Source organism: Falco cherrug, chromosome 9 (genome assembly GCF_023634085.1).
Source record: "Falco cherrug isolate bFalChe1 chromosome 9, bFalChe1.pri, whole genome shotgun sequence".
NCBI classification, from domain to species: Eukaryota; Metazoa; Chordata; class Aves; order Falconiformes; family Falconidae; genus Falco; species Falco cherrug.
In genome coordinates, this window is record NC_073705.1 from 28926489 (window position 1) to 28946559 (window position 20071).

The 20071-nt window shown below is 64.2% G+C and overlaps 4 protein-coding genes across 5 annotated transcripts; 3 read left to right on the top strand and 1 right to left on the bottom strand.

The window, feature by feature from the left end:
• The first annotated feature begins 1089 nt into the window (after positions 1–1089).
• ANKRD2 (ankyrin repeat domain 2) lies at positions 1090–3916 on the top strand. The gene is made up of 9 exons (XM_027799593.2): positions 1090–1416; positions 1801–1914; positions 1998–2159; positions 2348–2455; positions 2623–2721; positions 2927–3025; positions 3158–3256; positions 3542–3640; positions 3727–3916. The coding sequence occupies exons 1-9, from the start codon at positions 1345–1347 to the stop codon at positions 3829–3831; spliced, it is 957 nt and encodes a 318-aa protein (XP_027655394.1). The 5' UTR covers positions 1090–1344; the 3' UTR covers positions 3832–3916.
• A 750-nt stretch (positions 3917–4666) lies between these two features.
• Positions 4667–8166, top strand: HOGA1 (4-hydroxy-2-oxoglutarate aldolase 1). The gene is made up of 7 exons (XM_005435156.3): positions 4667–4949; positions 6017–6145; positions 6223–6350; positions 6463–6597; positions 6779–6875; positions 7044–7177; positions 7736–8166. The coding sequence occupies exons 1-7, from the start codon at positions 4721–4723 to the stop codon at positions 7883–7885; spliced, it is 1002 nt and encodes a 333-aa protein (XP_005435213.2). The 5' UTR covers positions 4667–4720; the 3' UTR covers positions 7886–8166.
• A 70-nt stretch (positions 8167–8236) lies between these two features.
• On the bottom strand, positions 8237–12249 carry MORN4 (MORN repeat containing 4). 2 transcript variants are annotated; one of them, XM_055720071.1, is made up of 5 exons: positions 11911–12249; positions 10081–10179; positions 9835–9949; positions 9641–9750; positions 8237–9489 (listed from the first exon to the last, which is right to left on the bottom strand). In XM_055720071.1, the coding sequence occupies exons 1-5, from the start codon at positions 12236–12238 to the stop codon at positions 9341–9343; spliced, it is 801 nt and encodes a 266-aa protein (XP_055576046.1). In that variant the 5' UTR covers positions 12239–12249; the 3' UTR covers positions 8237–9340. The 2 variants fall into 2 exon arrangements, with proteins under 2 accessions (XP_055576046.1, XP_055576047.1); XM_055720072.1 differs by having other exon boundaries at positions 10081–10294; positions 11911–11956.
• A 30-nt stretch (positions 12250–12279) lies between these two features.
• PI4K2A (phosphatidylinositol 4-kinase type 2 alpha) lies at positions 12280–19928 on the top strand. Its single transcript, XM_055720062.1, has 9 exons — positions 12280–12882; positions 15387–15587; positions 15844–15975; positions 16060–16213; positions 16817–16878; positions 17329–17428; positions 17685–17818; positions 18109–18168; positions 18305–19928. The coding sequence occupies exons 1-9, from the start codon at positions 12421–12423 to the stop codon at positions 18464–18466; spliced, it is 1467 nt and encodes a 488-aa protein (XP_055576037.1). The 5' UTR covers positions 12280–12420; the 3' UTR covers positions 18467–19928.
• Positions 19929–20071: the final 143 nt, after the last annotated feature.

Below are 20071 nucleotides of genomic sequence, written 5' to 3' on the forward strand. Positions count from 1 at the left end.
TCGGGGGGGCGCTGTCACCTCCATCCACGGGAGATGCCCCATGCTTGTCCTGTGCCTGCTCCCATGCCAGGCTGGGCACAGGGTGGCCAGGGAGAGCCTGTGTGCCCCAGCTCTGTTCCCTGGTACCACCCCAATGCTGTCCCACCACGCCTGGGGCTCTTTGCCTGCCTGGACCCTTCCCCAGCACTGCAATTCCCCATTGCCATCCTGGCTGCTTGCTGGTGTGGGGCCACTGCCTTCCCTTTCCCAGTGCTTCCCATCTGAAGGTTCCAGCCTGTGTCTGCCCTCGGGCCAGGCAGGACAGTCCATGGAGGGGGACAGTCCCAGGGCCACCGTCATGGCCACCATTGTCTGTTCTGGTGAAAATGGCACCTTGGCACCCATAGCACAGGGCACCCAAGGGTGGCCTTGGGAACTGCCCAGAAGGGTGACAATGACGTGTCCCCATCTGTCCTTCCCCCAGGTCCTGTGCTGGGGGCCGGTGCCCAGCGCATTAACTGTCCTGGCACAAGGCAGCACCGGCCTCATCTTACAAAGGGGAAGAGCAAAGCCCAGGGGGGCTGAACAATGTCCCCACTGCTGGGAATAGCTGCTGGCTCTGCCCCTCGGCCCCACGTGAGGCTGGTCCTACTGCCAGGCTGCTTGTGCATGGCAGGGGAGGCCGGGAAGCCACTGGGACGTTGGCAGGGCTGCTTGGGACACTCTGCACCTGAGGTCATCCCCCAAAGTGGTGTGAAGGGGCCACAGCTCCCAGCACCGCCTGCTGCTGGCTGAGAAGTTTCAGGGGCCCCCATCACCTCCCTTTGGGGTGGGCAGCAACCTCCCCCCCCCTCTAGGTGCCAGGGAGCCTTGGGTAATGCCTGCGGGTGATGCAGTATCTGGTTGCGTGGGGATGGGGTGTGGGGAGCATCCTGGCTGCCCAGGGTCAGTGGCACAAGACCCATGGGGTGACTTTGGACTGTGTACCCACTCTGCTGAGCCTCTCTGGACTGGCTGCTGCGAGCTGTGTGCACCCCAGCTCCCCATATCCAGCACGGGGGTCCCAGGCAGCCGGGGGCGGGGGGTGGGGGGGGGCAGTGGTCTCTTTAAGAGGGTGCAGGGCTGGGAGGTAAGCCAGGGCCACCAGAAAGCAGGAGGGTGAGCTCATGGCAAAGCTGCCCCAGTCATGTGGAGCAGCCACAGCTGTTGGTGCCCTTGGGCTGCGGGACGGAGGGGCCAGCGGCATAAAGCCCCGTGGCCAGCAGAGCCACCAGCAGCACCGGGAGCCGGGGCCAGGCACTCCTTGCCGGCGGTGGCGAGGAGGAGAGGCTGCATCCTGTGCGGCGCTGTGCACTGCTGGCAGACATGGAGCTGGATGTGCAACGGGCCAAAGAGCTCATCGAGCAGAAGCTGGCAGAGGAAGAGGAGGAGGAGAAGGTGGGTCCATAGGGCAGGGGGACCTGCCCGGGCTGCGGCAAGGACCTGCCTTGCACTGTGTCCACCATCAGGGACTTGGATGTGAGGAGGCTGGCACTGACCCTGCCATCCTGGGGGTTGCAGTAAGGTGGTCAAGGGCTCGCAGGGGTACCAGGTTCCCAAGCCGGGCGGGAGCTCTTGCCCATGGGGCAGAGCCAAGCAGCAGGCAGGCGACCAGCTTGGCAAGTAGGGCAGGTAGGCAAGATGCAAGTCAGGCATCCCATAGACTTCAGCAGAGAGCTGTGAGCCATGCCTAGAGCCATCTCCACTGGCTGGCTGGGGGTGGAAGCAGTGGGGATGCTCTATATCCAGCCAGGACCATGCAGCCCCTCTGTGCCCATGCAGCTACTCAAACGGGATGGTGCACTGGAGCCGCCAGCCGTGGAGCGGATGAGCACACCAGAGCTGGAGCAGGAGAAACGCTGTGGCCCCAGGAACAGGGGCCTCGAGGCCGTCAAGGTGAGGGGGTTTGGGGCACGGGGGAGCCAGGAGGTGGCAGAGCACAAAGAAGGCAAACGGGGCACTTGCCTGTCCCTCCTCAGGGCCAGGAGCGGGTGCGGAAGAGCTCGGTGGACCTGCGGCGGGAGATCATTGACGTGGGGAGTATCCAGCACCTCATCGAGCTCCGCAAGCAGCGCCGACAGCGACGTGAGGAGCGGGCGGCCACCCCTGAGCCCCCACCACCACCTGAGCCTCTGGAGATTGTACGCCATGGGGTCCTGGGGTGCAGGAGGGGGGCTGCTGGGGCAGAGGCTGGAGCCCCCATGAGCCAGTCCCCAGGTCACCCTGCCAGCCAGGGACCTCCCTGGGGAAGCAGGGCAGGGGGCCCCCAGTGTTGTCCCTTCTCCCGTGCCCCTGCTATGCCCCAGCCCTGAGCCTGTCCCACTGCCAGGAGGGTCCCGTGGAACCAGAGACCTTCCTGCGAGCTGCTGTCCAGGGCAAGATGCACATCATTGAGAAGTTTCTGGCAGATGGTGGCCCCCCTGACACGTGTGACGAGGTAGCATCCCCTGTGGCTGCTGGCCACCCCTCGCCTGCGCCCTGCCACCGTGCCCTGCCATGCCCCCTGGCAGGGGCTGGGACCTCCCAGGATAAGGCTGAGGGTTTGGCCAGGTGGGGCCAAGAGAGGATGGATCTGTCTGCCAATGTGGCACCTTATCCCTGCAGTTCCATCGCACCGCCCTGCACCGCTCCTCGCTGGAGGGACACACAGACATCCTGCAGAAGCTGCTGGACAGCGGGGCCACCGTGGACTTCAGGGACCGGGTGAGGCTAGATCCTGCCCTGGCTCCGTGCTGGTCTGACCCTCTGGGTGTGGTGCAGCTGGAGCAACAGCAGGGCTGGGGTCCTGGCAGCAGAGCAGTGCTGTCCCCACCACCGAGGTGGCTGTGGGCAGGGATCTGCCAGCTCTACCCTGGCATGGGAATGGGGTGGAGGTGTCCCCCGCCGTGATTTTGCTCTGTGCACCCAGCTGGATTGCACTGCCGTGCACTGGGCCTGCCGGGGCGGGCACCTGGATGCTGTCAAGCTGCTGCAGGACCACGGGGCAGACCTCAACCTGAAGGACAAGGTGTGCAGGGCAGAGCCCAGGGGCACAGGGCTGTGTCCGGGGCATGGGCATGTCCCAGGGGACCAAGACTGACCCTGTGCTGGGTTAGCGGGGGTGGGCACTGATCTGGTGTTCATCTCCTTCCCGCTCAAGCTGCTCAGCACTCCCCTCCACGTGGCCACCCGGACTGGGCACCCTGACATTGTGGAGCACCTCATCCACTCTGGGGTGGACATCAACTCCCCAGACAGGGTGAGTGCTGCAGCCATGCAGCCAGCACTGAGGCGACAACACTGATCCCCCCTCCCTTGGCTGACCCCACCAGCGGCTCCCAGCAGCTGCAGCAGGGCACATCCAGACTCACATCTCTGCCCCGGGGTACTGGCAGCCACAGCCGGGGCTGGGGCAGACACTATCCTCCTTGTCCTAGCAAGGAGGTGGGTGTGCTGGGAACCAGGGAGCAGTGCTGGGGACAGGCAGGGCGTCCCTGTCCCCAGGCTTGGACCACGATCCCCAGCCAGGCTGTGTCTCTTGCAGGAAGGTGACACACCGTTGCATGACGCCACACGGCTCAGCCGCTACAAGATCATCAAAATGCTGATCCTGCATGGGGCTGACATGATGGCCAAGAACCAGGTGAGCAGGGGGCCAGCAGCGGGGCCATTTGCTGCCCCACCATGTTGCACCACCCAGCCCCAGCCTGTCTCTGCCTGCTCTTGCAGGCTGGCAAGACCCCGACGGACCTGGTGCAGCAGTGGCAGGTGGACACACGCCAGGCACTGGAGACCAAAGAGCAGCCGCAGGGGCAGACAGAGGTTCCCGCATGACAGTGCCAAGCAGAGACCAGGGACCGGGCTTGGCTCCAAGGAGCTGGATCCAGCCGAGACTTATTCATGTCAATAAAAGCCAGCGAAGAGCAGCGTTGGGCTCCGGGGGGCTGTGGGGCTGGGCAGCCTGCACTGGGGGCAACGGAGGTGGGGAAGCTGGGTTATCCAGGGATTATCCAGCAGCACGGACATGCCCTGCCTCCTAGCACAGAGACTTTAATGTCAGTGACACCATGGGGCAAGACACGAGTAGTTCAAGGGTGGGATTCCTTGCTGTGGAATGCCCTGCTTGCTCGCAGTGCTTCCAAGTCCCAGCTGGGTAGGCTCGGGGAGGAAAACTACACCAAGGGCAGCTCAGCCCAGTTCCACACTGTGCTGGAGGCTGGGGTTGTGCCAGAGGGCAGCAGTCATACACCTGCGGGGCTGCATGGTGGCATGTTCTCCCACTTCCCTGCTGAAGCCATCCCTTGGGGGACACAGTGGCCTCTTTGCAGGCTGGGTCACTTCTGCCAAGTGCAGTGCTCATTGCTCCCTACCCAGAAATGCTCCCACTCGCCCATTTACAGGAGACCCTACACCAACACCCAGAGCAGGTGAACCCTGCCCACAGCCCTGGGACTCCCGCAATGCCTGGTTCCCTGGTCAGAAGGATGGCTGTCAGGGCTGGCAAGCAGAAGGGAAAGAGCCACTGGTGCAGCTGGGGCTCACTCAGAGGGGTGCTGAGCTCCTCTGTCCGGCTCCTGGAGGGGCGTAGAACACCCTGAGCTCACCCAGTACCACCCCCTACATTGTCTGCCCAGCCGGGTCGCGAGTCCCTCACGTGCCCCGTCAAACATTAACAGCCCCTTGGCAGGGCAGGCAGCACGGCCAGCAGCAGCACCCAGCCACCATGGCGCTCAGCAGCCGCCTCGCCTTGCCCCTCCGGCCCACCCTGGCAGCTCTGCGCTGGGCAGCCCCCAGGCAGTGCCGGGGGCTCAGCACCCCCCAGGTACCAGGGCACACAATTGACCTTGGGGGCATCTTCCCACCCCTCACTACGCCCTTCTCACCCATGCAAGAGGTGGACTATACCCAGCTGGAGGGGAACCTGTGCCGATACGCCAGCATCCCCTTCCGAGGTAAGCGCTCCCCACTGCCCCTCTCCGCACAGGCTCCTGCCAGATCCCTGCCTGCCACAGAGGGTGTGTGGCAGCATGCTGGCAGCGTGCCACTTCCCAAAGGTGCTCAGCCTCCAGCTGGACTTTGCTCCAGGGCTGGCAGCCCCTCAGGTGACCACCTGGAGCCCTTTGCATGGCACATACCCAGGCACACGCGTGTGTCCTCACACAGACCCACCACACTCCAGTGCATGCTTGCATACCCGCTGCACGCGCATGCAGGCTTGCACCTACCTTCTGCCCCACACTTGGGCATGCTCACACAGATTCAGTGCCATGGGATGTTGATTGCCCAGGATGGATGGGAGGAGAGGGGCTGCAGGAAGAGGCTGGGGGTCACAGGGGTGTGCCCTGGGGTCTCCCCTCTTCTGACCAGGCTGATTCCAGGGCTGTGAGGGCAGACATGGGAGAGGGCACACCGCGGGTTGCAGAGCCCTGCCTGGGTGCCCAGCAGCGAGGAGGGGAGCGAGGGCGATGGGGGCACCTGGCACTTCCAGCGCCCTGGGGCTCTGGCTGCCCCAGCAGAGCCCAGCAGTGCCAAGCTGGAGCTGGCTTGCCTGCGTCCACAACACTGGCAGGGTCCCAAAGAAGGGGTCTGTGTGCCCTGGCTGGGGACAGGGCAGCACAGCCTGGCTGCAGGCACCAGTAAGTGCCTCACTAGCAGTGCTGTGTGGGGCCGTTTCTGGGGCCGGAGGTGGGCAGGCAGTGTATTCAGCCCACAGGGTGCATGCATGAAATGCATAAAGGTGCCTGGGTAGGGGATGGCACTGCCAGCGTTCAGTGGGGTGCAGGTGGGCGCTGCTGTCTGGGGGACATGCACCCACGTGTGCTCTTTAAGGGGGAGCCCAGGGCTTTCCGGGGCACCTGCAGGAGCCTCCTGGCCCACGGGGGCTGCTGGATGTGGGCATCAGGTTCCCTGGGTGCCTGGTACCCACTTGAGAGTGGGGTGTGGAGAGGTCAGGGATGGCCACCCTGTGGGCACCCTGCTCCTGTGCCCGAGCCCTGCCCTCCCCATGCTTGTGTTTCAGGGCTGGTGGTGCTGGGCTCCAACGGGGAGTACCCTTACCTGGCACCCCAAGAACGGCTGGAGGTGGTGAGCTGCGTGCGCCGGGCTTTGCCCAGGGACCGCCTGCTGCTGGCTGGCTCGGGCTGTGAATGTGAGTGCCTGTGTGGGCAATGCAGGGGCCATGTCATCCCCCCCCCGGCAGCCCTCACCACTCTGCCTCCTCCCCAGCTACCCAGGCCACCATCAAGATGACGGTCAGCATGGCAGAGGCAGGGGCTGACGTGGCACTGGTTGTGACACCCTGCTACTACCGGGGAGCCATGACCAGTGCTGCCCTGGTCCAGCACTACACAGAGGTGAGCCATGCTTGGTGCCTGCCAGCAGCTACAGCTGGGACAGCAGGATGGGGAGCGTGTCCTGCATGTCTCCAACCCACCCCAGCTGCTGAGCTCTGCCTGGCTGCTACAGGTCGCCGACGCATCCCCCATCCCCGTGGTGCTCTACAGTGTCCCTGCCAACACCAGCCTGGACCTGCCCTTGGAGGCTGTCCTCACCCTGGCTCAGCACCCCAACATCCTTGGAATCAAGGACAGCGGTGGGGACGTGAGTGGGGCAGGGTTTTCCCCGGGCTGGCTGCCACCAAACTTGGCCCCAAGCTGGGAACAAGCTGGGAATGGGAAGCTGGGAATTGCAGCCCTTCCCTAGGCCCCGGGGGTGCCAGCAGGAGCCCTGCAGAGGCGGGCAGGGTAATGCCTGCCCCAGGGCATGGCTCATCTCTTGCCAGATCACCCGCATAGGGCTGATGGTCCACAAGACACGGAAGGAGGATTTTCAAGTGCTGGCGGGATCGGCTAGCTTCCTGCTGGCAAGCTATGCCCTGGGTAGGTGCTGCTGCCCCTGCTCAGCTGGGGGCATGGGTTGCTGTCCTGGGGGCACTGGCAAGGACTGGCAGCTGGGGAGGGGGAGGCAGGCAGGGGCGGCGATGCCCAGGAGATGCTGGCTGGGCACGGTGCGCTGTGCTGGCTGCCAACGTGCCCTGGTGTCCCCAGGTGCCTCTGGGGGGGTCTGCGCCCTCGCCAATGTCCTGGGGGGCCCGCTGTGCCAGCTGGACCGCCTGTGCCGTGAGGGCGGCTGGCAGGAGGCCCGCGACCTGCAGCACAGGCTCATTGAGCCCAACGTGGCGGTGAGCAATCAGCACCCACCAGGGTGCTGCGGGGTGGGGGGCAGCAAAGGATGGAGGTCCCTGGGACTGCAGGGGGTGGAGTGCTGCTCCAGGGGGCACTGGATGGCACAGCACCCAGCTGGCGAGCTGAGCCGGGCTGGAGGTGGCGGGGTGGGAAATGCCAGCCCTGCGGTGCCAGGAACAGCGTGTCCGCTGGCAGTGGGCACCTGACTGGCCCCTGTGGGAGCCTTGCTGGCTATTTATAGGCAGTGATGGAGGGAAGACCTGCTCCTCCCTGGGCCCCCCATCCCACTACAGGTCCCAGCCACAAAGAGCCTGCCATGCCATAGGGATGCTCCCTTTCCTGGTCGTGCTCCACGTGCTCCGCACCCCCACCCCACGGTGGGCACTTCATGGGGGGCTGGAGCCACCCCACACCCTGCCCAGCCTTGCAGATCCACATGGGGGAGGGGCAGGAGTGATGGTGAGCAAGAAGCGGGCTTAGCAGGAGCAGGGCCCACAGTGCATGTCACCCTGTCTTATGGGAGCTGGTAAGTCCCCACACCCTCCATCCCACAGGTCACCCGCCGGTTTGGGATCCCAGGGCTGAAGAAGGCCATGGAGTGGTTTGGCTACTACGGGGGTCCCTGCCGTGCACCCCTGACCCTGCTGAGCCCCTCCCAGGTTGAGGAGCTGAGGAGCACCTTCAGTGCCAACGGCTGGTTATGATGGGTTGCACCCCTGCCCCTTCCCACGCTCGAAAGGCAGGGGAGCCAGGGACTTGGGGAGCTGGGGACATGGTGGGGACCCTGGGATGTGGCCAGGAGAAAGCCACCCATCTCACTCCTTCCTGCTGGACAGGGCTGCCCTAGGCAGAATGGGTAAGGGGGACACCCAGCACTCCTTGGCCACCCTCGCACCTCTGCCAGCCCCTGGGGTCCCACTGTCCCCACCTGAGAAGGGATGGATCCCGGCACTGTGACCTGCAAATAAACCTGCTGGCCCCGCTCTGTCTGCAGTCCTGCCCATGTGAGCAGCCCCCGACCTGGTCCCTGCTCCCAGCAAAAAGGACACAGCCCAGGCGTTTGGCAATGTGGTTTACTCAGCTGAGGCCCGTGCAGGCAGCAGCACAAGGCAGGGTCACACAAGGCACGGGACCGGTGCGGGCAGACACCAGCAGGGAGGGCACGGCCCCTGCAGCCCGCCACAGGCAGACCTCCGTGCTGCAGCCAGCCACACCGCACCAGGGGTGAAGGTGAGCACACAGGTCGGAGATGGATGCACGCAGGGGGCAAGGCGAGGAGCTGCGTGCTCCCTGCCCACCCTGCCTACACATTTACCATACCCCTATTGCGTCCTGGCCTGCCCTGGCCCCCCATGCAGCAAGGGCTCATGCCCCTCTTCCCAGGCTCTGGCTGACCCTGCTCCTTGCTCACCGTCGCTCCTGCCCTCCTGCAGCATGCAGCAGATATGGGCCCGGGTAGGCGTCCCCCCATCCCCCTTGGTGGGGATGCTGCTACAGGTGTCCCCAAGGCAGTGGGCAGGCTGGATTGGCACAGGGATGAGGGGGACACAGCCCACCAGCTGGCCTGGAGAGCAGGCTGGGTCCTTCGGGGCACCATATCACCCTGCCCAGGGCATGTGGGGGAGATGGCCGTGGGGTGCCAAGAGATGGCTCAGAGATGTGGGTGAGGGCCATGGGGTGCCCGTGGTGCCCGTCCTGTCTTGGGACCAGGGTAGTAAAGTGGGCCAGGAGCTGCCCCTCTGCGGGTGCGTGGTCCAGCCAGCAGCCCCTGGCCAAGGCACCCTGGCTGCGGGGTCAGGGCCCAGCCCCTACTCCCCTGCTCCATCCTCTGCATCAGGCTAGCAGCCCTGGTGGTCCACAGTCTTCCTGGGGAGCAGATGGGCCAAGTCCCGGCCACCTTGTCCCCCCCTGCTGCTCTGGCAGGTGCCAGGGCTATAGCCAGAGAGAGAAGGCACCATGGCTGCCCTAGGGCACTTGGGTGGAGAGCAGAGGGCCTCATCCCCCCCCAGCGGCAGGCGTTTGGCAGGGGGCGACTCGGTGGTGAGGAGGACAGGGGGACACCCAGCTGTGCCACATCCCTGCTCCAGGGCCAGCGGGGCCAGCCAGTGCCCAGTGGGGAGGGGCGGGCCTGCTGCAATGGGAGAGGATGTGGGGCACCATCATGCTGTCAGGTTGTGGGCAGACTTGGAGGCACACTGGGCCCGCTGGATGATGGCTGGGCACTTTTCCCGCCGGAGCAGCTTGTTGTTCTCAAAGAAGCCCTCGTTGCGGGGCACCCCATGGGAGCCATCAGGGAAGGTCAGGAGACCTGAGGAGAGGAGGAAAGGGCTAGCAGTGAAGGAGCAGGGAGCAGCACCCCCCAGGGCTGGGGGGACAAAATGGGAGATGCTGGATGGGGCTGTGCTGAGCTAGGGCCGCACAGGGCTGTGGCTGCCTGCACCGTGCCACCGGGCACTCACCAAAGCCGTACACACGCCCGCCTTTGAACTCGCCCTCAAAGGTCATGTTGTCGCAGCGGGTGAAGACGCCGACGCCATTGAACTTGCCCTGCACAAACTCCCCCTCGTACCTGCACGGGAGGAGCTCCTGAGGCAGCAGCTCCCTGCAGCAGTGGGGATGCCCGGGGGGGTGTACGCAGGGGTGCCGTGCTCACCTGGAGCCGTCAGAGAAGGTGAGCACGCCGCAGCCGTGGAAGAGCCCATTCTCAAAGTGCCCCACGTAAGCGGTGCCATCAGCAAATGTCAGCTGCCCAACGCCATGCCTGCGACCTAGGGAGGGGCAGAAACAGGCAGCACTGGAGAGACGAAGGCAGGATCTGCTCCAGCATGATGCTGGGCAGGGGCTAGGGGCTGCTTGGCCCCCAGCACAGGCAGCACCATCCCCTCCTGCCCTGTCTCACCTTCCTTCCACTCGCCGCGGTACTCCTCCCCATTGGAGTAGGTGAAGGAGCCTTTGGTGAGGGTCATGGCGACAGCCTCCAAGTAGCGCAGGGCAAGAGCTGGCAGGGACAGGCACAGAGGGCTGTTGCTGGGCGAGGGGAGCAGGCTGGCTCACCCAGAGCCCCCGTGTCCCCTTGACTCACGGAGAGGCACACGTCTTCCCTGGGAACAGCTCTGCTGGGGCACGCTGCAGATGAGGGGGTGACCGCAGGAGCACGGCCACCCTGCTCTGCCTCTGAAACCCCAGCCGCTGGGTTCGGGTTGCTGCCTGCCCCACTGCAGGGCTCAGGGAGATGTGAGCCCACAGGGGGTCACAGCCCCGTGAAATGTGAGCGAGCAGCAGGAAGGGGAGCATGGCAGGAGCTGGCTGCCTCTGGCACAGCTTCCCAGCAGGACCCAAGGGGTCCTGCACCATGGCAGACTCAGGCCAGGGACTGCTGTCAGCTCTGCTGAGGTAGTACCAGGAGGAAAACATTTTGGAGAGGAGATGCTTGCTGTGTTGTGCTTGGTGCCGGCTTTTCAGGGGAGGGTGCAGAGAGCTTGTGGGGTTTCCAGCTCCAGCATCAGGGATGGGCAGGCCTAGTTCACTCCCCAGGGACGGATAGAGTGGCTGCTTCCCCTATGAGGGACAGCAGAGAGAGGCTCCAGGGCCTGGCTTGGCTACCAAGGGTTTGCAAACTTGCCGGTAGCCCCCAGAGCCCTGCACACCCCCAGAGCCGCTGCCACACAGCACAGCCCTCCCCAGCACACTGGGAAGGCACCAGCATGGAGACAGCCCCGCAGACGGGCTGGGCACTGCCTCTCCAGCACCTCAGTGCCTGTGGCAGGAAGGGGCTCCCTGCTCCCAAAGGGGGTGTCCCTGCTCACACCTAGCCATGCGTCCCCGGAGAGATAGGTGCTGAGCCACGCTAACCAGCTGGATACAGTGCCCGGGAGCACAGCAGGGAACTCTCTTTGTGTCCAGAGGAGAAATGGCCCCCAGCCAAGCCGAGCGGCGACTGAACAGTGCTCTCTGCTGATGGCAGGGACCAGGAGCTCAGCGCCGGCTCCCCAGCCCGCAGCCTGCCCAGGACCTCCGGGGACCCCCCTGCAGCGCCAGGAGGAGGAGAGGGGGGTGCTGGCAGGGGCTGTGAGCACCTGCTGCGGGGAGGGGTCCCCCCACCAGCACGGCCTGTGCCTGCACCTGTGACTCCATCCCGGGGACTCCAAACAACATTTGCCCTGTGAGCAACCCAGCCTGCCTCCCAGCTGGGGGTGCCCCGCTCCCGGCACCCACCCACCCCAGAGCCCTGCATGCACGGGCCCACAGCAAGCGGGGGCGATGCCCGCAGCACAGCCTGAGCCCTGCACACCGCCGCCCCGAGCCCCACCACCCGCCCGGGCCACACACCCACGGGCTGGAGCACGCGGGACGGGGGGCGAGGGGTGCACGACCTCGCTGGGTCATACGCCTCAGGGCAACGCACCCACGGGGGACACATGCACGCCCTACCCGGGCAGCGCGCCCAGAGGTGGCGATCGCACTCTCGGCTGATGCATGCACACCCCGCTGTACCAATGCCCCGCCGTGTCCATGCACCCACGGCGATGTATGCGCTCCCCACCGGGTCCAGGCACGCGCGGCGGGTGCACCCACGGGCGGTGCATGCACGCCCCAGCGGGTCCGCGCGCCCAGGGGCGGTGCACGCGCGCCCCACCGGCACACCCGCGGCGATGCCCGCAGGCCCGATGCCTGCCCAGGGGCGGTGCGGGCGGGCCGGGCGGCGCAGGGACCCGCGGCCCGCGCTCACCTGGCTCCGCACTCGCCGCCCGCACCGTTCCCCACTCTGGTCCCGCCGAGGGGCGGCGCCGCGGCCACCTCCCCTGCCAGCTCCCCGCCCCGCCGGGCGGGGCCACGCCGCCAGCGTCCATCCCCGCCCGCCGTTGGCTGTCTCCACGGCAACCGCTAGCAACGCGGCTGCTCATTGGCCAGCTCCGCAGCACGCCCTCGCCTGCCGCCATCTTCGTGCGGGGCGAGGCGGTGTCCTCCCCGAGCGGGCTGGCAGCGGGGCGGCGCCCCCGCCCTGCCGCCATCTTTTCGAAGGGCAGCAGGGGGCGCCACCGCTCCGTTGCGGCCATCTTTGTGCGGGGCGCCGGCGCCGGCCCCCTCGCCGGGGGGGCCGGCGGACCCCGCCGCGGCCCGGCGGTGCGGGGCGCCTCCGGGTGCGCCTCGCCCGGCGTCGCAGCTGCAGCCGGCCCCGCGGCGGGCGCGGCTCACACGGCCCCGCCCGGCCGGGGCGTGGCGGGGGGCGGAGCGGCCGATGGGGCGCGGCGGCGCGCTGACGCGGACGGCGCGGCGGGGCCGGGCGGGCGCGATGGACGAGACGAGCCCGCTGGTTTCGCCGGAGCGGGCGCAGGGCCCCGACTACGGGCTGCCGGGGGGCGCCGTGCGCGCCCTCCCGCCCGCCGCTCCGCTGCCGCCGCCGCCTCCGCCCTCCCCTCCCGGCTCCCCCGGCGGCCGCGACCGCGAGCGGCAGCCGCTGCTGGAGCGCGGGGCGCGGGGCCCGGCGGCGGCGCAGGCCCAGGCGCAGGCCCAGGCGGCGGCGCAGGCGCAGGCCCAGGCGGCGGCGGCAGCGGCGCAGCGGGAGCGGAACGACTTCCCCGAGGACCCCGAGTTCGCCGAGGTGGTGCGGCGGGCCGAGCTGGCCAGCGAGCGCGGCATCTTCCCCGAGCGCATCTCGCAGGGCTCCAGCGGCAGCTACTTCGTCAAGGACCCGCAGGGGGTGAGCCGGCCCGGGCCCTCCTGCCCGCCGCGGGGGTGGCCCGCCGCTCCCCGAGGTCTGCTGGCCGGGAGGGGGGCGCTCCCGGGGCAGCGGGGGGTGACTGGCCTGGGGGGGGGCTGGCGGCAGCGGCTGGAGCCGCCCGACCCGGGCTTCCCCGGGGAGAAGCGCGGTGGGGCCGGCGGCGAGAGCGGGCGGCGGCCGTGCCCAAGGAGAAGGGCCGCCCTCCGCCCCGGGCCTGTGCAGCTGCGTCCCCTGACCGCGGTGGCTCCAGCTGGGACTGGGAGCTGGGCTGGGTTTTGGCCTGCGAGGCAGGAGGGAGGCGTCTCCTCTGTGGCTGCGCGCTCGATATAGTCGAGGCAAAGGTCTCGACACCCAGCTGGTCCGCTCCGGGTCTGGCCAGCTGTGTGGCAGCTGTGCCCGTGCCGCTGGCTCCATATGAGCACAGCACTGGGCGGCTTGTCTTGTGACCTGTGGTGCCCAGCCCCATTATCTGAGCTGTTGCTGCTTCCCATGACTCCCTCTCCACATGTGTGCTGGGATGCTTCCTGGGAAGCAGACCTGGGCTCGTTGGTCTCTGGTGTGCCCTAGTTTTCCTGCTCCAGGTGGAGCCTGGCTTCTGGGAGCTGCGGCTGTCAGGTCCCAGCTGAGCTGGCAGGCTCTGGGGCAATACATGCTTCCTCTTCCTGCACCCCTGCTATGTTCCTGCTCCTTCCAGTTGCCCAATATGAGACGTGGTGTCACTGGGGTAGGCAGCTGGATGAGCTATCTGGAGGTGGCAGGGCAGAGGCTGCCTGACTGTAGGAGACTTGAGCTTGGCGAGGGCCAGTGGAGGATGCATGCGAGGAGCTAAAGTCTGTATATTTCTGGCCATGTCACCTGGCAGGTCCCCCAGACTGTCCTGCTGTCATTAAATGTGGTGTGTGCGTAGTTTCTGTGGCTGCTGCCCAGGGTTACCAAAACTTCCCTGCTGCTGGCATGGGAGAGAGTGCAGCATACTGCTGTGGCAGGCAGGGCGCGAGGGAACTCAGGGAAAAAACTTTTCTTGTGTCTTCTTCTCTCTGGGTTGCTGGGGCTTGAGCTGTCCCAGCTGGGATGTGCTTCCTCTGCCTTGCAGAAAACAAGCAGACCTGTTTTCCCTGCCAGCACTCCTCCTGGCACAGGTCTGTTTAGAAGGGGATGCTGTGCTGCCAGGCCTCTGGCCTCTGCTTCTGCACTGTCCCGCCTGGCTAGGCCTTGTTCTACTGGATTAGCTCCTCAGAGCACACGATTCTGCTTTCAGAGCTCCCAACAAGCCTCTTGCAGGCTTGTATCCAAGGACGTGTTGGCAGTCATTTGCCTTCACGTGGGGCTGATGAGGGAATTGCCTTCCTGCCTGCCCAGGGGAAGTGGCTCCTCCGTGTGATCTGTGGGTGGCTGAAGCGGTCCTGTTCCCTCAAACCCTTCCTCTCTTCTGGTGAACAAACCCCTGTTCCTGCTTGCCCTGGGCTGGCTTCTGGCCCCTGGCAGACTGGGATTGCACTGGGGTCCCCTGCTGAGGTGCTGGGACTCACGTCCCACTTACATATTGTGGTAGGAGCTTGGCTTGGGGAAATGCCACCCGCTCAGGCCAGGGCCAGCACCAGCCATGGGGAGAAGGGCTGGTCACACATGCTGCTGAGTCACCCCAGAGCAGGGACTTCCAGCCTGGAGCTACTGTGCAGTCCCCCAGGGAAGCCTGGCCTGTGGGGGCAGGTGGCCTTGCTCCTGTCCTGACCCTTGTCTCAGTTGTGTGTCTTGGTAGTGCTGGTTTGGTGATAGTGCAGCACCTAGCACAAGGCTTCTGTGCCCCTTTCAGCAATGGAGTACTTGTGCTGGTGTCCCCTCTACTGGGTTGGTGTGTGTGAGACTGGATTGAGGGGCTGGTGGCTGGTTTGGAGCTGTCAGAACCCTCTTGCCCACTGTATACCCATAGAGCCAACCACTCTGCTGTCTCTAGCTGGCCCACCAAGCACAGAGCCCTGGGCTCCCTGGGAGTCCTCCAGCTGCTCAGCTGTTCTGGTCCTCCTCTGATCAGTTTGGGATCAGCTCCATTCAATGGATTTTGGAGCGAGGGCAGGGGTTGCTATCTTCCTCTCCTGTGTGGACGTAATGAGTGGTGGGAAGCAGCAGCTCTTCCCAGCCATCCAAAGGTTGCTGGGATGGAACTGGGATGTTTACCAGGGGGCAGCAGCATCACTGGTGTCTTTTGGGACAAGGAGGGTGTGTGAACTGGGTATGAAGGTTGTTTGGGCAGCACCCTGCTCTCATGGGATGGGGCACTGACTGGGGAAGGGTCCCTTCCAGCCCCTGCCTGCCTCTCTCCCAGGAGCTGTGGGGTCTTCTTGGTCCCAGGGGCTAGTTATTGCCCCAGTGAGGGGCTGTTCTGGGCCCATTTCTGAGTGTCCCCGCTGAGGGCTGGCTTGGAGGGGAGTGTCCCGACTGCCAACTACTTTAAGTCAGCCCTCCTCTCTTTCTCCCACTCACAGAAAATCATTGGTGTCTTCAAGCCCAAGAATGAGGAGCCGTACGGGCAGCTGAACCCCAAGTGGACCAAGTGGCTGCAAAAGTTGTGCTGCCCATGCTGCTTTGGGAGAGACTGCCTTGTCCTCAACCAGGGTTACTTGTCGGAGGCGGGCGCCAGCCTGGTGGACCAGAAACTGGAACTCAGCATTGTTCCTCGCACGAAGGTGAGGGGACAGCTGCTGGGATCTTGTCCCAGGGAGGCTTTTATCTGCTTCTGCACAGCTCTGCTTGTGCCTTGTCTTGTGGCACTGCTCGCCTCAGATGTGTATTGAGAACTCTGGACCGGGACTGCTCCTGCCGAAGCCATGGGGATCCTCATGCTGGGCAGAGTCACGGGAAATACTGTGTCTTGGTTTTATCAGCCAGTCCTGTGGCAATTGCCAGGTGCCCCTGCTGACATCTGCACTCCTGTCCCTCCAGGTGGTGTATCTAGCCAGTGAGACCTTTAACTACAGTGCCATTGACAGGGTGAAGTCCCGAGGGAAGAGGCTGGCCCTGGAGAAGGTGCCGAAAGTCGGCCAGCGCTTCAACCGCATTGGTTTGCCGCCCAAGGTAGGGCTGCTGGCCTCTGCACCTGCCTCCTGCTGCTGCTTCTTCCTCTGTGGCCTCCTGTAATGCAGCTTCTCCTTGCTTCAGGTGGGCTCCTTCCAGCTGTTTGTGGAAGGCTACAAGGATGCTGACTACTGGCTGCGGCGGTTTGAAGCTGAGCCACTCCCAGAGAATACCAACCGGCAGCTGCTGCTGCAGTTCGAGCGGCTGGTGGTGCTGGACTACATCATCAGGAACACCGGTAGGGCCAGCTGCCTGGCGTGAGACACTGCCTGCTCCTTCACGTCCTGCCAGCTGGAAAAAAGGGAGGGGGGCAGGGACTTGGCATCTCTTCCCGGCATCCAAAACTCCTCTCAACACCACTTGGTTGCTGCCAGGTGGCAGCTGCCTCTGGGTAGAGTGCAGCTGCTGTGGCTGTCCACCACTGTGGCTGTGCTCTGGATGCTGGCCTGCATTCTGGGAGGTCTGGATCCAGCACAGTGCTAGAATGAAAGTTTGCTAGTTGTGGTTGTGAGGATCCAGGGACATCTGGAGATTCAGCACCTGACTGTGCCTCAGTATCCCATCTCATGCTGAGCTTCTGAGCTCCTGCCAGGCTGGAAAGGGTCGAGGTAGCTCACAAGAGAAAAGTCCCAGAGTGCTAGGGATATGTGGACCTCTCCGGTCTCCAGAGCTGGTTGTGTGGAGGTTGATGTGGCTTCCCAGGCCTGCAGCAAGCTCAAGGGCTCTGTGCTAGAGTTTGGGCCTAAAACTGGTCATCTGGGTCAGAGGAGGAGTGATTTTCTGCCCGGTGGTGGTGCAGGCAGACCGTGGTGCTGACACAGCTGGTTTTATCTCCCTTCAGATCGGGGCAATGACAACTGGCTCATCAAGTATGACTGTCCCCTGGACAGCGCTAGCGTGCGGGTGAGTAGCATTTCCCAGGTCGTGGCTCCACAGGCAGCTCTATTCCTGCAAGCTGCCTGTGTGGCAGACAAGCTGGGAATTTCCTAGCTGGCTTGGGTTTCTGAACATTTGGAGGCCTGATCTTATCTCCTGGGCCTTTCGTTGCCCTCTGTGTCAGTGGTTTGTGTCCTAGTGGGACTTTGTGAGGAGGCAGATGGGCTCTAGGGGAGAAGATGGTGTTGCTGGACCTGTGCATCCTTGGGGTGAGGCCTGTCGGGGGAGCAGCTTTGTCCCCTTCCCACACAAAGCAGATGGTGTTTCCCTGCGGGCCAGGGGCCGTACTATGGGCAAGAGGCTGCTGTGCCTCTGCGGTAGCCAGGGCAAAGATCCTGGCAGTGGGGCTGCAGGTTGTGAGAGGGGGACTGTTCCTGCTGGGGTAGCCTCCTTGTGACATGCTCCGCTTCCTTCCAGGACAGCGACTGGGTGGTGGTGAAGGAGCCCATCATCAAGCTGGCTGCTATTGACAATGGTTTGGCCTTTCCCTTGAAACACCCGGACTCCTGGAGAGCATGTGAGTCCCTCAGGCTGTGCCAGGGCACTCTGACAAGCTGTACAACTCTGTGCTCCAGCATCCTCCTTAAGGGCTGGAGAGGGCTGGGGCTGTCCCTCTGCAAACATTCTGGGTTTGTGGGCAGCTCCACCTCAGCACAGGCTGTAGGAAACGAGTGTTAGACCCTGTGTCCCAAATTCAGGTGATCTGGCAGCCAGGACATGTGGCACCATCCTTTGCCTTCCCCAGCTCTAATGTCTCCTGCTTCCTCCCACAGATCCGTTCTACTGGGCATGGCTGCCCCAGGCCAAAATCCCCTTTTCACAGGAGATCAAGGACCTGATTCTTCCCAAGATCTCAGACCCCAACTTTGTCAAGGACCTAGAGGAAGATCTGTATGAGCTCTTCAAGGTGAGCTAGGGGAGTGGATGAGGATGCTTCAGGAGGAAGGAAAGTGGGGTTGGTGTTGGGGAGCTCCCTGTCAAGGCTACAGGGGACAGAAAGGTGGCCAAGCTCCTGACTGTTTCTGGGCTGAGGCATAGCAGGGTTATCCCTCTGCCACCCGCTGAAGATTCAGTGTGGGGAGAAGCAGGAAACCCGTGGGACAGGAGGAGGGAAGCTTGCTTGGGGAATAGACATCTCTTACATGGGTGTGGGGCAGCAGGAGAAACCCACTGTGTTATCTGCTCTGTCTTTTGCAGAAAGACCCTGGCTTTGACAGGGGACAGTTTCACAAACAGATTGCTGTTATGAGAGGCCAGGTAAGCTGTGCGTAGGGAAGGCAGATGAGTGAGGTGTGGAGCCTTGTCTTGCCTGTGTGGCAGGAAGGGCGCAGGGGGGGACAGTCTCTGTTGGTCCGGCAGGGCAGCTCAGGCATTGCTCTGTTGTGTCTGACAGATCCTGAACCTGACTCAGGCGCTGAAAGACGGAAAGAGCCCCCTGCACCTGGTTCAGATGCCACCCGTGATTGTGGAAACAGCACGTTCCCACCAGCGCACTGCCAGCGAGTCCTACACGCAGAGCTTCCAGAGCCGGAAGCCTTTCTTCTCATGGTGGTAGCTGTGGGAGCCGTGAGCAGGGCTTGGCCGCCTTGGACTAGCACTGCGAGAGGAGCTGGGCCACTGCTGGCTCCTGTGGCTGGGACTCGACCTTCTGGGTAGAGCGAGCAGGTGCGGCTGGAGGAACCTGCAGCTGAACTGGAGGAGCCAGGCAGGTTGGGCACGGCCTCTCCTCAGCTCCGTTGGAGCTTGGTGCCCTGCCTGGGGCAGAGCCCAGGGGGTGGTGTGGGAATCTGCTGGGAGCCATGGTGTGGTGGGACCCTGCCCCTGCCTCCCTTCCTTGGCCTGCGTGCAGTTCTGAGCGCCCCTGCGTGGGGCTGGGATGAGCAGGCTGCCCTGGCCAGGATCCGTCCAGCCCTTTACACTAGCCACTGGCCCTTTTCTTCCCCGCTATGCCAGCTGCTGAGCTGGGAAGGTCTGTAGTGGCTATGCCTCCCTCCCTTTCCCTGAGGATTTGCTGTACTCCTCCACTGTCCCTCTTCTGCCCCAACCCTGTGCACGCTGCTTTCCTCAGGGGGAGTTCCTGCTGCCCACTGGTGCAGTGGGGACCGCAATGAACGGCTGTTCTCTGGCTGGGGGCTTGAGGAGGGGATAGAAGGGACAACTCATGGGGCTGGTTTGGGTGCTGTTAGGCACTAAGGAGAAAGAGGTGCTGGTTTGTCCTTGTGAAGAGCAGGCAGCTCTGGGAGGGGCTGTAGCTTAGTGCCTGCCCTGTGGGAGCCCCCACCTCCAAGCTGGAGAGGGCTGAGGGTGGGTGCAAGCACCCTCTCTCTCTCTGCTGCCCCAGTCCATCCCTCCTGGGTCTCCATGGCTGCTCTTGCTTGGCTTTTGCCCCTGCTCCCAGCAAGCCCCCTGGCTGCTGTGCAGCCAGCATGGTGCCAGCCTTGTCTGTGCCTAGAGGCCCCCTGAGGGGCAGGGGGCTGCTGGGGAAGAGCCAGAAGGGCTCTTCTACTGCATGGGTGGGAGGTGTGATGGGAGCACTGGGGGGCCAGCATGGGCTCCTGGCTGCCCCGGTGCTGACAATCTCGCAGGCCTGCTGTGGGTGGGTGAGGCACCGAGCCACTCTCTCTCCAGAAGCTGCTGAGCTTGCATTGTATAAAACGGTACCAGGGCTGCTGCCTGCATCTGCTTGCCTTGAGCTGCGGTTTCTCTTGCTGCTGGGGGAAACTGGTGTTGGGTCTCACTGTCCTGCCAGCCCATCTTTGCGGGGAGCAGAACACCAGGTGGGTTGGAGCTTTGGTGGTTGAGCCTGGGAGGGGAGAGCAGGTCCCTTGTCTCTAGCACCGCGAGGGGGCTCGGCCCTGGCTGTGCAAGCACAGGGTGGGCAGCAGCAAGACCCCAGCTCCCCGGCCGGACCCAGCTGCATCTCTGACTGATCCAAAATGTATTGTTCTAATGCACTGTAGAAATGTATGTAATGTATTTAAACCATGCAACCGTCTGAATAACAGAGCTGCTGTTCAGCTGGCTACCTCCACGTCTCCCACAGCACCCCGGAGTGGGTTGGGGCTGTGCCCCTTGCACCGGGTCCAGTACAACGGCCTGGACAAAGGTCCTGCCGCGTTGCGGAAAGGCCGGCAGTTGGTAGGGCGCAACCAGAGCCTCA

What these genes read in the sequence shown, in the direction of transcription:
- PI4K2A (XM_055720062.1), top strand. Translation starts at nt 12,421, where the DNA reads ATGGGGCGCGGCGGCGCGCTGACGCGGACGGCGCGGCGGGGCCGGGCG. An exon ending in TCGTCAAGGACCCGCAGGGG is followed by an intron (nt 12,883 to 15,386) that starts GTGAGCCGGCCC and finishes TCCCACTCACAG; the next exon opens with AAAATCATTGGTGTCTTCAA. An exon ending in GCATTGTTCCTCGCACGAAG is followed by an intron (nt 15,588 to 15,843) that starts GTGAGGGGACAG and finishes CTGTCCCTCCAG; the next exon opens with GTGGTGTATCTAGCCAGTGA.
- HOGA1 (XM_005435156.3), top strand. Translation starts at nt 4,721, where the DNA reads ATGGCGCTCAGCAGCCGCCTCGCCTTGCCCCTCCGGCCCACCCTGGCA. An exon ending in CGCCAGCATCCCCTTCCGAG is followed by an intron (nt 4,950 to 6,016) that starts GTAAGCGCTCCC and finishes CTTGTGTTTCAG; the next exon opens with GGCTGGTGGTGCTGGGCTCC. An exon ending in TCATTGAGCCCAACGTGGCG is followed by an intron (nt 7,178 to 7,735) that starts GTGAGCAATCAG and finishes TCCATCCCACAG; the next exon opens with GTCACCCGCCGGTTTGGGAT.
- ANKRD2 (XM_027799593.2), top strand. Translation starts at nt 1,345, where the DNA reads ATGGAGCTGGATGTGCAACGGGCCAAAGAGCTCATCGAGCAGAAGCTG. An exon ending in CACCTGAGCCTCTGGAGATT is followed by an intron (nt 2,160 to 2,347) that starts GTACGCCATGGG and finishes TCCCACTGCCAG; the next exon opens with GAGGGTCCCGTGGAACCAGA. An exon ending in CCCCTGACACGTGTGACGAG is followed by an intron (nt 2,456 to 2,622) that starts GTAGCATCCCCT and finishes TTATCCCTGCAG; the next exon opens with TTCCATCGCACCGCCCTGCA.
- MORN4 (XM_055720071.1), bottom strand. Translation starts at nt 12,238, where the DNA reads ATGGCCGCAACGGAGCGGTGGCGCCCCCTGCTGCCCTTCGAAAAGATG. An exon ending in GGCGGCGAGTGCGGAGCCAG is followed by an intron (nt 10,180 to 11,910) that starts GTGAGCGCGGGC and finishes TGTCCCTGCCAG; the next exon opens with CTCTTGCCCTGCGCTACTTG. An exon ending in CGGGCGTGTGTACGGCTTTG is followed by an intron (nt 9,490 to 9,640) that starts GTGAGTGCCCGG and finishes TCCTCTCCTCAG; the next exon opens with GTCTCCTGACCTTCCCTGAT.